Genomic DNA, 16,991 nt, shown 5'->3' on the forward strand with positions numbered 1-16,991 from the left:
ACCTACAGAACAAATATTATTACTAGTTTATCCTGCACAATGACAATCACTAAGTTGCTTCATGAACGTTAATAGTGCAGGGATACAGGCGATCCCCTCTATCTGGTAAATGACATCATAAAAGCATGCATAATTGACATTTTTTTTCCTGGTGAAGGACAAACTTGAAAAGTGGTCTATTGAGAAAGAACTCACCAAGCATTGAAAATATAATGCAAAGGTATCCTAGTATATACCTTATTTCTGTGGCACAAATAAGATAAGTCACTTTTAATATTGTATCAAAATGTATTTGTATAAAAATAACAATACAAAATCTAAGCAAAAAAACATCAACAAGATGACATAAGTTATACAATTCAATAACTGACTAGAGAAAAAGATTTCATTCATAAAGAATAAGTTTCTGTAAGGCCACACAAAATAAATATCAAGCTCTTTGTAGAATTTCTAAAATAGGACTATATTTTCCATACGAAAATTAAGTTAAAATTTCATAAAAAAAATTATGTGATACTTCTTAATATGATAATGATATTTTTTTAAACAGTACATTATTACAAGATCTAATTTTTAAACAGAGGAGTGGATGAGAAGCTTAAACAATTTTTGTTTTTGCTAGAAGATAGAAAATTTGATATGTGCAATTTAGAATAAACATGTTTAAATTTATTTGTATCAATAAATCAAAATTACCTTATCAATTTTATATGGAACATAAAAATTATCTAAAGTGTATGAATACAGTAATAATACATTATGCATAAATGGCTGTAATGGGAAGCACTACAAAATCGCAAACATTTAGGAAAGTAATTTTAGAGCTTTACATTATCGAATTTTATCAGGTCGAACTCACGAGAATCTACTGAATATATTGAGTTTCATTTGCAACAAAAATTTGTTTTAAACAGCTGGAAAAATGTAAGTTTATATAATCAAGATTTGGTAGGTAATTGGCAATAATAACTTTGACAAAATATTTTGTAGCATCTATATTTTTTCTCTGCAATGAATATTGAGACCTATTCCATTTAAAAGCACCAACCACCATACATGTTAAACAAATCTATCAAAATGAAAACAAAACTGCTGATATTTTGTAATCATTATTCTATTTGGATATGTTTTGTTTTTTTCAAATATTCTGACTTTATATAAATCAAAGCAGATTTTAATAATTTTCAAGTAGTAAATAAGTAAGAGATGTTTCCAGGCTTCACTTAAATGTGCAATGCTTGCATGCATATTTTCGTTAAAATTGGAATAATTTGTATCAAATTTTTACAATCAGTGACTACTTTTAAAATATATTGTTTTTTATTTCATTATGCAAAAAAACTATAAAAGTAACAACTGAAAGAATAAAATAACTATGCTGTCACCAAGTAAAAGTGCAAATTTTTTATGGTCATTAACAATACCTTGTTCTCAATATTTTTTTGAGATAATTCAAGTGGATATTTTACAAAAAATTAAATGTTCAAACCATTATTTAAGACTGATGATGAAATATACACAAATAGTGTAACACAGCCTACCTATGATTACCTAGGGCAAATTCAAGGGGTGACTTACAGATAACCTTCACTCATGATTAACACGATAAAAATTTAAATATGCAGGATGAAAAGGTCTGTAGAACATTGGTCATTAATATGGAGTTAACATTTACAATATGTTACATGAATTATTACATTTGTTAGGAAGTCAAATACAACTTTAAAGCCAAATAAATTATTTTAATCTTTAATTTTCAAGCCACTGCAAAAAGGTTTTTTCAAATCTTTGTTTCCTTATTTCAATTGTGTACACATTTTAACTACAAACCATTCTCTTTCCATTCTATACTTCCATATCTAATTTATTCATGTAAATTGAAAGACCTTGTTTTAAATCATAGCAAAATAAGTAGGAGTTCAGCTGCTGATACTTGTAAAAATATTTTCAGGAATTAAATTAGAAAAAAAAATGATTTGCAAACCACCATTCTGTAAATGAAGAAAGAAAAAATCATTTAATTTACTGGTGACTGAAAATGAATTAACTATTTATGCTTTGTTTATAAAAAAATGCCAATACCTGAAAACATCATCACAATTAAAAGAATTTTGTCCAACGAGAAAGTTTTATAGAACTCATACATGTTTGCATACAAAAGACAAAACTATTTGTACAAAGATAAAAGATAATAAAGCATTTATTTATTCTACAACCCCTTTAAAATGATATGATCCTCATATTTTGCACACATTAATAACGAACTTAATGTATCCATGCATAACACACATTATATGACTTAAAATGTATATACATACAAGTGCATAATAATAAAAATCTATATATATTTATACAAAAATATAACAGATATATCTGGATATCTGATTTTCCAAGATTTTCTTGTAGCATTTTTACCCACATCCAACAGAGAAGTTTCCCTTTGTTCAGGAACATTTTATTGTTTAATTATCTCCCCTTTCAAGGCAAGACAAATTATCTCCCCTTTCAAGGCCAGACAAATCATCTCCCCTTTCAATGCAAGACATTACAATATTTAAAAGATTTGTTCTTAAGCAGAAAAAAAAAATTATGATTGATTAATTATTGTTTGTCTAATGTAATACAAAATGTCTACAAAAAGAATTCAAATCTGAAATAAGACATAAACATTTAACATTGCAACCAACAAAATTTCATAATTTCAATGTGTGTATTTACACTTTTACAGCATGTTAAAATAAATATATTCCAAACAGTTTACATAAAATTTCACAAAGTCTAACAGGTGTATTTACAGAATACTAAATTGATTATACCATGAACAGTTGACAAATATTGAAGAATACAAACATGATCTATTAACATAATCTCAAAGTTTGCTTTGCCAAATATATACATAAGTATTATGCATTTCCACTCTTGATCATACGACAGTGGCTGAATAACAATTTTATTTTTTCTTAAATCACACACTAGTTTACATGTTTATGAATAAAAAATGTACAAATATCAGCCATGCAATTTATACGTTTATAGTAACCATGAAACAACATGCGTCAAAACATTTTAATATTTCCTATGAAGACAATGTGTATAACCACAAATTGATCTCACTGAACATCTAAACTGGAAGCATGCCAGGCAAATAGTTTAAAACTGCTAAGAAATTAATGTTCATACATTTTACATTAGTCAACAAGCATCACTATATGTATGTATGTACTGAGCAAGAATGTGTGCCCATAAAACACTATACACCATTGACACAATCAGTGGACACAATCAAAGAACTTGAAATATTGGTCAAAAACTTAATGCAGCATATATTTTCACATCATGATGCAACATGCACACTTAACTTTTTACTTCTATTAATGTGACAAAAGCTCCATAGTTTTTAACTTCTTTAAACTAAAACTTGTATGTTGCATTTGATGATAGATTATGTATAATATATTTATATTTTGTATTCATCCAGAAAATTAAGGATTTTAGAGCTCAACAAAAATATGTTAATGAGAGAAATGAAAATAAATTTATGAAATCAATGTCCTATACAGATAACTTATACCTTCCATAGAAGACAAATTCTTTATATCAATCTTTATATATGTACATTTGTGGACCTAACTACTGAGTACAATCACACTCAAAGTCATACAGACCCCATCCAATCAAAATACAATATAAGAGGATGGATCTTTAAACTGTTCCCTCTTTACCATCAGTCTAACATTAAAAGACAGGTACCCAGTCTAACATTACAAAACAGGTACCCATTCTATCATTACAAGACAGGTACCCAGTCTAACATTACAAGACAGGTACCCATTCTATCATTACAAGACAGGTACCCAGTCTTACATTAAAAGACAGGTACATGACTCTACAGAAACTAGTACAAACACTGGGGTCACTAGGAAGACGACCGTCACTGAAGGTCATAGCACCATCATATCATTAGCACAAAGGAGAGACGATCACTTCCGCACTTTCTTAGCTGCACTGGGCTGTGACAACGTAACCTGCTGACCTTGTTGTGAATCTGCTGATCCTAACTGTACAAGCTGTAAATAATCAGTGATATGATTTAGTATTAATTATCTTCTGAAGATTTTTTAACAGGATAACTCTATCAAGTTAATTGGCACCAACTTTTGTCAAATTTGAAAAAAATAATAAACATAAAGCAGGGTATATATACAACTATTTATGAATAACATAATAACAAAATTATTTTTTTATTGCTGTTGTGTGATACAATGTTAACAAATTCACCAGCAGAAAAATCTCATATCAAATTAATGCAGAAATTGTAGGCGTTTTTATTTTATGGATGATTTTCTGCAAGAAATCAAAATGTCAACGAAAATACCATAAAATATTACTTTCTTGAACATTGTTATACAAATTGTTAACAAGAATGTGTCCAAAGTACACGGATGCCCCACTCAAACTATCATTTTCCAAGTTCAATGGACCGTGAAAATTGGTAAAAAATATAATAAGGCATTAAAATTAGAAAGATCATATCATAGGGAACATGTGTACTAAGTTTCAAGTTGATTGGACTTCAGCTTCATCAAAAACTACCTTGACCAAAAACTTTAACCTGAAACTCGCACTTTCATTTTCTATGTTCAGTGGACCGTGAAATTGGGGTCAAAAGTTTAATTTGGCTTTAAAATTAGGAAGATCATATAATAAGTAACATGTGTACTAAGTTTCAATTTGATTGGACTTCAGCTTCATCAAATACTACCTTGACCAAAAACTTTAATCTGAAGCAGGACAGACGGACGGACGAACGAACGCACATACCAGAAAACATAATGCCCCTTTACTATCGTAGGTGGGGCATAAAAAATTCTTTTTCACTTTGTGAAGACTTGTTGAAGACTGTAGTTATTAGCAATTAAACAAAATCTTTTAATTTTAATAAGAGAAACAAGAATGTGTTTCAAGTACACAATGCCCCATCCGCACTATCATTTCCTATATTCAGTGGACCGTGAAAATAGGATAAAATTTCTAATTTGGCTTTAAAGTTTGAAAGATCATATCAAAGGGAACATGTTAACTAAGTTTCAAGTTGATTGGACTTCAACTTCATCAAAAACTACCTCAACCAAAAACTTTAACCTGAAGCGGGACAGACGGACGAATGGACGAACAGACCAGACATTATGTCCATAAATGGGGCATAAAAATATTAGTACATACCTGTGTAGTGCCATTCATTGACACGGGCACCGGTATCGTTATGTACTGCTGGCCCCCTGAAATTTATAAAATATTATCAAGGAAGGTCATTACAAAGTTATAATAACAACATTAAATTGTATTAAAATGTTCTTCTTTTAATAAATATGAAGTCAGCTTGTAATAAAATTGAACAATATATCAAAACTTTTCAAGTTAAAATTGATATTGCATGTAATAATAAAAGCATACATAAATGATTGAATAAATATATGATCTTTCTTTATTTGTTGTGTCTGAAAAAAGACTGAAATCAAGTATTCATTGACTGTAAATGGTATTTAATTATACATCTTTCTATAAAAGAAAGAATTTTTCTTCATTATTTACTTTAATACAGATTTTAGAGATATTCATATGATCATACATATTTGATTATTAGACCATGGTAAAGAGAGACAACTCAATGAATCATCAATGAGTTCATAAAACTCAATTTCATCAAACCTTTTCAAGCATCCCTAAAAAATTAAGAATACTCTACAAATAATTGAGATATTATTTACGAATTGAATGCATCTTTTAGTAATTTTGTTGGGGCATTACAGTGTTGCGTGATGCTCATTTTGTGTGCAGCGCAGAATGGCTTCATATTAAAAATGTGAGCATGATAAACACTGTTTTACCTTATAAAATTACAAAATGAAGAATTAAATTCTTATTATTTCATTTTGTGCTACAACAAAGAATTTATGAGTTGTTTGGTTTTCCTATGTCCAATCAATACCCACTTATTTACCTTCATTTTGTGATAATGACAATGGCTGAGCAGGCTGTTGGAAGTTAAACACTTGTCGATCTTGTAATGTTGCTGTTGTAGGGGCATAAACTATTCCTTGTGGTGTCTGATACATTACAACACCAGGTGTCATGGCTGTAGCTGAAGGTGTACCTGAAATAATTACAAATACATTGAACATAACTTGTACAATAAAGCAAGATATGATTAGATAAAACTCTGTTCTATGGATTCGGTTTTTTTTTTTACATATATATTAGATTTTGTCGATTTGTCTATACATGTAGATTATGTATATTTTGTTGAACAATTAAATTTATGAATGACCTAAACCAACAAATTATGCTTCAAACTTTGTTCACCATGATCACTTTATTTCCTTCAAATTGGTAATGAAGCAATGAGTAATCTATTTTCTTACACTTCTTTCATCTTGAATTTCCACTTTATTGACCATACCACAACTTCACAACCCTTATCAACACAGCGCTAAAATATCTAACTTACTCAATGTCTGTAATACATTAGATGACGAAGGTGCTGTCGATGATGAGGATGCTGTTGTAATAGAATGGGATGTGTCCGCAAATGTCTGTTGATGTAAGCTGGTCCCTACATCTGTAAATAAATAAATAAATAAATACACGAATGAACTCAGATGTAGATCAATATCAACAAGACAGCAAGCTAACAACAACTTGTACAGTCTTTAAGGAGCAACAGATTTCAGACCCTTACAAGTTACATGTAATTACACGAAAATATTTTCCTCATGAAAGCAGTATTAGGAAACTTCTATTACATCATCTTCTGTTTGTTTTTACCTGATATAGAAAAACTCCAATGCATCGATGGTAGTACCATCGTTGCAGTATTTGTTATGATCAAGGTAACCCGTTCAATTTCTGTCATACATGTATGCATGTTCCTTGTCTTAATATAAACACTTACTTGGTATAGAAACAATTTGATTGGAGTTCGGTAATCTGTATAATGTCTGTCCCTGTTGTTGTAACCCTGTGTGACCATTTTGTTGTTGAATTGGAATCAGAGGTGTCCCTACGAAAAAAATACAAAATATTATTATAATGGTTTATCAATGCACAAACATCTTGCAAAAGCAAGTGGCAGGTATATACCAAGTATGTGCCATGGTACCTGTACTTTAACACTCAATTTTTATGACATGTACCAAATATTAAAGTATATTAATACTTTAATTATAGTATTTTTCGGCCATTTCTGCATCATTTTTTTTGGTTTCAAAACCTAGCACAAATGAAAGCAGAAAATAACACAAATGAACCAAACATACAATCTAGTTTGACTAAATGTACATTTTCTTTACATCAAAATTGCCTTGTCCAATAGTTGTATATACCAAATTTAACTATCCCACTATTACAGAATGTAATTTTCAAACCAATTATAATCACTCAATTCTATATGGACCTTTATATAAATTCTGATTACATTGAACATTGTTGAAAAAAAAATTCTGAAATATATTTCGTTTAAAAAAAGGGAGATGTTGTTGTGATGATTGCCGATGAATAAATTATCCAACTTATCTGTGTGGTTTTATTTGTATGTCGAACAGCCAAAGCCCAAACAGCAAGTGAAAGCAAAATATACTTTGGCCTATGGAAAGAGATAAGGGAAATAACTACCTGGCGGAACTAAAACTGTTCCTGGAGGTAAACCAGGAATCTGTACGGCCACATTTGATGGTTTGTGCGAGACCTGTTGAGAAAGTCCTGTGGATGCGACAGTTACTGGGGCAGGTGAGCTAGATGATGTCTGGATTGTCTGAATCACTTCCTGTGCGATGGATTGATGTAAGGGGGACGATTCCGGCTGACTGGAAGTCGTGTACACAGGTTTGTTGTTGTTCTCATTCTGAAATATACACAAAAAAAATAAATTAAAATATCTATGATAGATGCTCACACTACTTCAGAATCATAGGGAGAAGTCTTTTACTGGTCTCCCTAGCTTTCAACAAGATTGTTGAAATGTTCAGGCAAGTGAAACCTATATGCAAATAAACATGTATCTATTTAGATTTTAATATTACTAGCAATTTGGAAGTATTTGATGAAAAAAGCCAATATAGCCTCTTCATGTACAGGCCATTTCTTTTTATTGTATTACAATAATGTTATATATATGTTTTATGTTACCTATTGGAATTTTTCAAACAAGCATTCCATTTTATTTATCTTACAATTTCTTTTATCGTTTCTTTTTTACATGTCGGAGAACGCAAAGCAAGACAGTGCCAGTGTGTAAAATCAACTCCTGAGATCTAATTCAATACATTGGTTTAAGTTCGCTCATTCTTTGATTTTCAAATGACAATCTGTTCACATGAGGATTAGGATAGTACAATACCCAAAAAGTGTCAGTTTAAAGAACATGTCTTTAAATTACTGGAATAAACGTTAACACAAGTAACAAAAGCCTTAACATTCGTATTATAAATTATAGATATTGAAACTATAAAATTTAAATAAATGATCATGAAAAAACATATTGATTTTTTTGTTTCTATGTATATCATGTATATCGACCATGGCCAACAGAATGCTAGGACAGAAAGTCACAGGACAAAAAGTCACAGACAAAAAGTCACAATTCATTTTTTTTTCAGATTATTTTCTTTAAATAAAAAACGCTTATTTGTACAAAATAATATTTTCTTGAACTATTGTATATAAACGAACATTGTAAACAAAATTTATCAAAAAAATATCAAAGATGATCAAATAATTGTTAAAAAAACAAAATGTCAAAGAGGCTTGGCACGTAAATGGCTACATAGTGCCAAAAAATATATCTTTTGCATGATTGAGATTAAATAAATCGGAGCGGGACATTTGCGCTTTTTCATAGGACATTTTTAAAAATGGATATTTGCGCTTTTTACATAGGACATTTGCGCTTTTGCAATATTTGGTTTTTATGACTATCCTCCTTCTTATCCGGGTTTGGGACCGCCAGGTTTGACTTGGCAGAGGTAAAAATTTAAAAATCATTGCAAAGCACATTTCTCAGCACATTGATTTATATTAAAAAAGATTGTATACAGCTAAAACTAGTAAAGTAAACATTCTAAAGACATGAAAACACGTACAGTCATCACAGGTAATTTTTCGCTAGATATCTGAAGCCCAAGGACTGAAAAAAGGTTTTGTTATTTGTTCTAACTGGTATTTCGACCATATTTCAAATAAATAATCATGTTTAACAATTCTGGGGTGCCTATTCATCAATATAACAAATTGTAATGGAATTTGCTGACTGTTGTTAAATGATACTCTCCAAAAAGATTTTTTTAGCAGAATGAGTCAGTAGAACTGTTCATGAAAGTGGGCATTGAAGGATTCTGCACTATGTGTCGTTTTCATGACAAGTTAAATTCATCTACGTAATATTACTTCTCATTACAATTACAGGTGGACAACTATAGGTAAAAAGCGCATATGTCCGGTGAATTTAATACAGGCGATTCAAAATTTAAAGCGCAAATGTCCTATCGTTTTACAGGTAAAAAAGCGCAAACATCCTGTGCCCAAATAAATCTTCATTTTTCAAGTATAATGACACATTTCCTGAACTTTAATATGAATATATGCATTTAAAAGTAAATATTTCAAGACATTTCTCTTATATATTCAAACAATTGTCAACAAATTATTTGTGACTTTTTGTCCTACCAAATTTGTGACTTTATGTCCTGTGACTTTCTGTCCGTTTACCAGCCAACACACTGTGAAGAAGTTGAAAATTTTCAGTTAGAGTTATCTCCCATACACCTTCAAGTATTAAAGGCAGTTGGCCTTTTAAGCAGCTTAAATTGCAATCACAATTAATCTTTTTTTTTTCTGTTTTAATAATTAATTAAATGTATTAAACGCAGCTTTGAGATTTAAATTCCTATTTAACATGTTTTAGGATTTATAAAAGCTGTATATCCCCAAATATAAACCTTAACCAATTTTCTTTTTATCTGTAAACCCTCATTGGTACCTCCATCTAGCTAGCTGAGAATGGTGCCTTATATTCTACATTCCTAGATCTTAACAAAAAAATGTTTATTTGCAAAGTAGTAACAATTTCCTTACCAAATTGATAAAATTTGCACAAATTTAGTGGGAATAAACTTCAAATGAGTACTTGGTCATAAATTCATTAAACCTACTTAAACAGTAGGCATCCAAATCAAGATTGCCATGGCTAAAAGGATGAAATTGTCTATTAGGATGATTGGAATTGATTAGAAACAGATGTTGAGAAAGATAAGGTCTGTATGTAAGAAAATTTGCTATGAATCATTTTCACCTATATATAAACACAGATAAATATTTTGGCAGCTGATGTTTCTATACCATTTCAGATATATTTACAACACATGGTCAAAATATGCCTAAGGCAATCAGCCAAACTTGTAGGGTGTACAGCACACTTATATCTCTAAACTTCTGTCTGTCAAATCAAGTGGAATAATTCATGCAGTGCTTCTACTACACAAATCACTTAATCTTTTAGTTTTCTCAGGAAAATAGTTTTTACAAAGGTTAACTTCTCATTCATGCAATCATGTTTATGTATATTTTAGAAGAACTTTTAAGCAATAATGTAAAAAGATAATGCCATAATGATTTTTTATATTCTTATTCCATGTTAAACAACATTTGGAAAGAAAATTCTCAATCAATTTTCACAAAAGGAACACAGATACTAATTTGAATTATTTGGCAACAAACCTTTATGAAAGTTGGAAATCAGATGTTTATGATGTTGTAATTATTTACTGAAAATGCAAAAACTAATTTTGGGAACGATTATTAGAAAATATAATTTGCTCTTTTTTATGGATTGTCATACAAAAAAAATGGTTTATTTTGGAGAAATTTTAGATTTTACAATTTTTGAGCTCTTGCTCGAATTGTTCACATTTTACTTGTAAAAGGCGTCTTTAAAATAAATATGCATGGATCATATTTGTCACAATTACAATACAGTCAAACCCGTTGATCTTGGCAGAGGCAGCCGGAGTACTGGGAGGGAATATTGTAAGACATGTGACTTTTGAATAGCCTGAAATGCATAGCTGAACAAGAAGAGGGTTGCCTGACATGAAAGGTTTCTGCCTCGAAGGGGTGCATGACCTTTTATAGCTAGTTTGAACTAGCAATTGAACTGACAGGCATGCTAAAAATGTTGGTTATATTGGGGAAAAAGGTTGATTTAGGTAAGGATTTCTATTGCTAGACAAATACAAATCTTTCATTTAGGGAAATGGCATTATCCTAAAAACTTATGTAATTCTGCAAGTTTGTACAACAACAAAAATATATCAAATCTATAGTCTTTGTATTTTTATTATGGAACAATTATAATTTTGCAATTATTTTTAATTTGTAAAGTTAACCATCTAAACATAACTAATTATTTGTAACCCTTTTCATAAGTTTTTATCAGTTGTTTCCATTCTTTAATGCTGATTAAGATGTGATTCTAGGTTAATTAGGAAAAAATATGGATAATACTGTACAAATTTTGGAAAATCCTGGCACTTTCAATTTCTAGGAGGAGAGATTCTGGAGGTTCAAGTCAAATATATAGGAATTCTAAAAAATTTAACTCCAATTGAAAACAAAATCGTAAAAGATATCACAATGATGATGAAAATATCATACAACACAGAGCCATTAATTGTTGCCATAGTTACTTTTTTTTACATTATAAAGCATAAAGTTAAACTAAAATCTTGACATTCAATAAAATACCGAATGATGTAAAAGGTTAGCAACTATCATGACTATAGGTCACAGTAAGACCTTCAAAAATGAGCAAAACCCATACCACATAGCAAGCTATAATAGGCCTAGGAATAAAAAAAATGTAAAATAATTTTATAAAAAATAAAAAATAAGCCTGATTTACATACACATAACAATACCCCCCACCCCCAAACCCCAAAAAATAAGATATGAAAATATGATACAAATTCAGTTTATATTTATATAAATGATCTGCATTTTATTAGATTTGTTTCCAATTTTGTTGATAACAGAATCATCAAACCTGTAGAGTAAATTCAAAATGAGGTAAATTAATTAATAATAAACAACGCTGCTATGATAATTGAAAAAAAACCAAAAAAAAACATTTCCATTATATTAATATAAAACATCAAACTTCTTATGCATCATTTAATAAATCCTGTTTATTCCCCCTAATGCTGAAGTAAATTAACTGGTAGGATTTATATGTGTATATAAACCCAGAAATCTATTTGGTAAAGCAAGCGCCCCTGCTGTGTAAATGGAATGAGTGAAAGCAAATTTTATCTATAAGTGTCAGAATTGTGTATAATGGCAGTGATTATATCCTGGTAAAAACATCTGGTACCCTGCCAACAGTAGCAGATAAGGAGGGCTCCAGTTACAGACTGCACCTAATAAGTACATCACTGCCATAAGAGAGCTCCTACTGGGTGATTGATCACACATGTGCCTCTGTATATACATCTGTTTTACTATATCAGAAGACTTTCTTCTTTGTTCTTTGGAATTTATTTGGAACTGTTATAATCTTTTCAGAATATCAGGCAAACTTGGGTTAAAATAAAAGTTTAATAAAAAAATATTACATGAATTCATGACTTACATTGTAATTAAGCCAAATATAAAAAAAATGTTTTTAGATTTTTGTCTTACTCTTTTTTTAAACATATATATGACATGTACATGTATACATGTTTCAGTTTCAGATTGTTTGTAACTGTTTTCATCACACTTCAGATTCTAAGAAGTAGTTTTATTTGGACAATATTAGAGAATTTTTTTTTATTCTTTATTCCACAAAAATGACTTTTGAGTAAAAGCATTTTGTACATGTATGAACAGATCAACATGTATTAATCTATAAATGAGAAATTACTATTACTCATAGCCTGTTGGAGTCAAAATAAATTAGCAATTTTCAGACTTTGGAATTATGCACTTATTTTGCAGTGCATTGCTATCTATATACATGCACATACTGACGTCATGCCTGTTGTAACACAAAAGTTAACTAAAGCCAAAATTTTTGGTTTTGGTCAGATTTTTGCTTTCAGGTTATGGATAGAATATAGACTATATATTAGCAGTTCTATCTACTTTTCATGAGGTTAATGTGTGAAATTTAGCCAAAATTGAAAAGATCAAAGAGAAAACACAAATTAATAAAGATGAAAGGAAAATGTTCACAAAATAATTAGCAATGTCAGGACACTAGTTATTTAATTTCTTTCTATCATAAGTATTTCAATTCAATTATGAAACTGTTAGTGGGACAATTGAACAATTGGTGTATTCATATCTATGAGCATCTTAATTTAAAGGAATTAAGGAATTGTCAAAATATACTCACTGTAAAAATTAATGCACATACAAAAAAGCTAATACAGTTTCGTTTTATATTTTATATATACAGATTAGTTGAACTCAAAACAAATTTCAATATTTGTGGGTGGGGGGGGGGGGGCAAATCTTTGGCCAAAATATAATCTTCGGCCAAAATCTAATAATTTAAATTTGGTTTTAATTTTTGTAGTTACACCAAAATAAAAATTGTACAAATAAAAACTTTAGTTTGATAATAAATAGAAAAAAATTATATAAATAAAATGCCAAATGAAAATTTTGTTTTATATTTTGTCACTATACGAAAACAAATTAAGGATTAAAAAAAATATACGAAATATAAAAAAAACAAAAGCTAATATGACAAACAAAACTTGATAATTTAAATTGATTTCCTGTCATCATATTTATATTTTTAATACTTCCTAAATATGGTGTGAACATCCTTATACAGTCTGAGTCAACAATTAACACATGTCTATTAACAACTCTCCTTTTGAATCATCCATTGAAAACATATTTTGTTATTTAAAATAATTCAAACATTATGATAAATAATAATATAAGGATACATGTATATAATATATGACTCAAAAATGATTTTTTTTTAAATTTAATAAATTTCCCTACATACATGTAATGTGTATTTACAATTCTTTATCATCTTGTACTGATCAAATGGAAATAAATATTATGTTTATCATATTGCTACATGTATTTCAAATATGATCTGGTATAAAGGAAAAAAACTCAAATGGATAAATTTGGCTGAAATTAATATTTTATGGCATCACTGCCATTCAGGATTTTTTTTTTTATATATAGAACCTCAACCATTGAGAAATTCATTTTTGATATTCTCCTGCTAAAATTTTCAACATTTTGTCCATAAGGCCCAAAAAAAATTATATGTGTTTCTTATTTCAAATTTGAAATAAATAGGGTAATGGTATTTAGGGATTTTTTTTACAACGAGTCTTTGGGAGGGACATTCTGACTTTAACAGCACTTACTGAAAAATGACAAAAAAACTTGAGTGTAGTCTATTTTTAAGCTTAAAAAATAGGGAGTGTAGTGAAATAGGAAAAATCAATAATTTGGCCTAAAGAAGGAGAATGTCTGTGTGTATATATATAACTATAATGTCTGGGTTTTTTATTATGACTCTTCTTGAGTACTCTAAATATTTATTTGTTTTTAAGGTAATTTCAAATGTGTGCCATTATGAAGTTTAAAGTTTTCCAAGAAAATAATGATCTCTTATAAAAAAAAATATATTAAAGTTTGAAACAATATTTATAAATGTTTATATGGAAAAAAATTGGATTTTTCTACAAAGTTTCGGTGTGGTATGTGTCCCTTATAATATGTGTAAAAAGAAATGTAAAAGAGCCGGGTAAGAAAGGTAAAGAGAGTGCGAATACAAAAAATGTACTCCTGTTAGATTTTGTAATATTTAATTTCTTATTAAGGGCCCTGTGTTTAGAAAAATAAATTATCTCAATCTAAATTTGAATTGATAGATTGCTACATTATGAAGTATTGCCTTGTTAGTACAAAATGTACATTTGTAAATACATTTCTGATTTTAAATTTTTTAAGTTCCGACTTCTTTTGTGTGAAACCTTTTCAGACTCCATTTGCTTGTAATTTTAATGATGTTCTAATTTTAAATTTATGATTAAAAATTTATCAAGGATTGAAATTTAGACAATTAATCAGTAAAATGATGTTTTTCTTTCAGTTCACCTTTAAAACCTATTTGATATTAATGTAAGGAAAACCAATAAAATATAAAAATATGTGGTATTCATGATTGTCAATGAGACAACTCTCCACAAATTGATAATCATTTTTAACATACATGTATGATGTAGATGTCAACAGTGTTAGTTCTTTTATGGTGTCCAGTTATCTATTATTTAATTATAAATTTAATTTTCCAACATCAATTTCTTTTGGTTTGAGATTTTTTTTTTTTTATATTGTTTTAATTGTGGAATGACATTAATGATACATGTATCATCAGACATGCCCTCCATATCCCCTTTTCTGCAAGATGAAATGCAAATTTGAAATGCTTTACACTAGTAATTTTTGGGGCCCTTTACAGCTTGCTGTGTGTGAACCAAGGCCCTGCGTTGAAGACCATTCTCGGACCTATAATCATATATGGTTTACTTTACAAAGTGTGACTTGTTTCTTGGATGGAGAGTTATCTCATTGGCACTCATTCAACATCTTCTTATATCTATGTAAATATCTAAACTTTTAAAACAATTCTTTAAATACATCCCAAATTTAATTCATCTTAAGGAATACATTTTGTACCTTAAGATTTTCCTCTTCGCTTACTGCATATGACAATTCTGTTTCTTCAAATCCAGTTGGATTCATTCTCTGTTCAATGGACATTGGTGCACTATTACTTCCGGGTGGAGGGTCAGGGGAATTCAAACAGGTTTGGATCAATGCTTTACCACTGTCACTTGTAATCATTGGCTGTAACTTTCTAGTTGCAAACGTATAAACATGTCCTGTTTCACTAGCTACCAGCAACATCACTTGGGTACCAGTTAGGGTAGACAGCTCATAAGCCTAAAAGGGAACATTTGTTCCATTTACATTCAGATCATTTGTTTCTGATGCATGCTTTTCTTAACACTTTTTTAATGGCATTGTGTACATAATTTACATGTTTCAGTTTTTAGATGAAATGTAAAATTTCATTTAATATAATTTCCCATGAATGACTTTCAGTAAATAACCTTTTGAATTGCTATAGAAGTTAATTTATGAATTAAAACACATATATGGGAGTAAACAATCTTAAGAAACACGTGTGAGTTTACCTGTTTACTACGTGCACATAGTAAACAAACGTACATGCATGCAGCCTTACCTTTTTCATTATTCCTGTTTTACGCTTACTGAAAGTCGTGTATCGTCTTAGTTTATTTTCAATGAATTCCATTTTAATTTTAACCCGACCTCTGGTCTTTTTCCCAAGTTGGACGCCAGTGTATGATCCATCTTCGGAATCTGATCCTTGTTCCAAACTTGACGGATCAATGTTTTCGTACACTAGACCACCTGAAGTTGTAATATTTTTCGGTAAAACACCCGTTCCACCTGAAATAGTGGGAAACGCTGGTTGATTAATTGAATGGGAGTTGTTATTCATCATGTCTAACCTTAAACAACAAGTTTTCTTTCTTGTTTTGGCAAAACGTGTTTACTTTAACTCGACTTTCGCAAGAATGGGAGAAATCAGCATCAACTTCCCTTATTCTGTGGATTTGCCATAAACGGATATGGGGTTAAGCGTCCTGATATCAATACACAGAAAATAGTGCACAATATATAATGTGCAATCGGCATTTCGTATGTTTACATTCTTTAATTAATAATATAGGTAGTTACTGCGTATGTATATAAGTATGCTCCTCGAATAATGAGCATGCAAAACTTAAAATAATAAAGCAACAAAATTGTGTCAAGCGGATCAATTTTGCATTATAATGAGGTTGCCTTGTAAGGTAATGGCAGCCGTTCTAAATATGGTTGTCAAG

General features: G+C 29.8%; 1 protein-coding gene across 1 annotated transcript; it reads right to left on the reverse strand.

Moving 5' to 3' along the window:
- Nucleotides 1-268: 268 nt before the first annotated feature.
- LOC139516360 (serum response factor-like) lies at nucleotides 269-16,736 on the reverse strand. The gene is made up of 8 exons (XM_071306423.1): nucleotides 16,322-16,736; nucleotides 15,751-16,017; nucleotides 7,672-7,900; nucleotides 6,953-7,060; nucleotides 6,509-6,619; nucleotides 6,002-6,154; nucleotides 5,224-5,279; nucleotides 269-4,067 (listed from the first exon to the last, which is right to left on the reverse strand). The coding sequence occupies exons 1-8, from the start codon at nucleotides 16,604-16,606 to the stop codon at nucleotides 3,981-3,983; spliced, it is 1,296 nt and encodes a 431-aa protein (XP_071162524.1). The 5' UTR covers nucleotides 16,607-16,736; the 3' UTR covers nucleotides 269-3,980.
- Nucleotides 16,737-16,991: the final 255 nt, after the last annotated feature.

The sequence above is a fragment of the Mytilus edulis genome, chromosome 3 (assembly GCF_963676685.1).
Source record: "Mytilus edulis chromosome 3, xbMytEdul2.2, whole genome shotgun sequence".
NCBI lineage: Eukaryota > Metazoa > Mollusca > Bivalvia > Mytilida > Mytilidae > Mytilus > Mytilus edulis.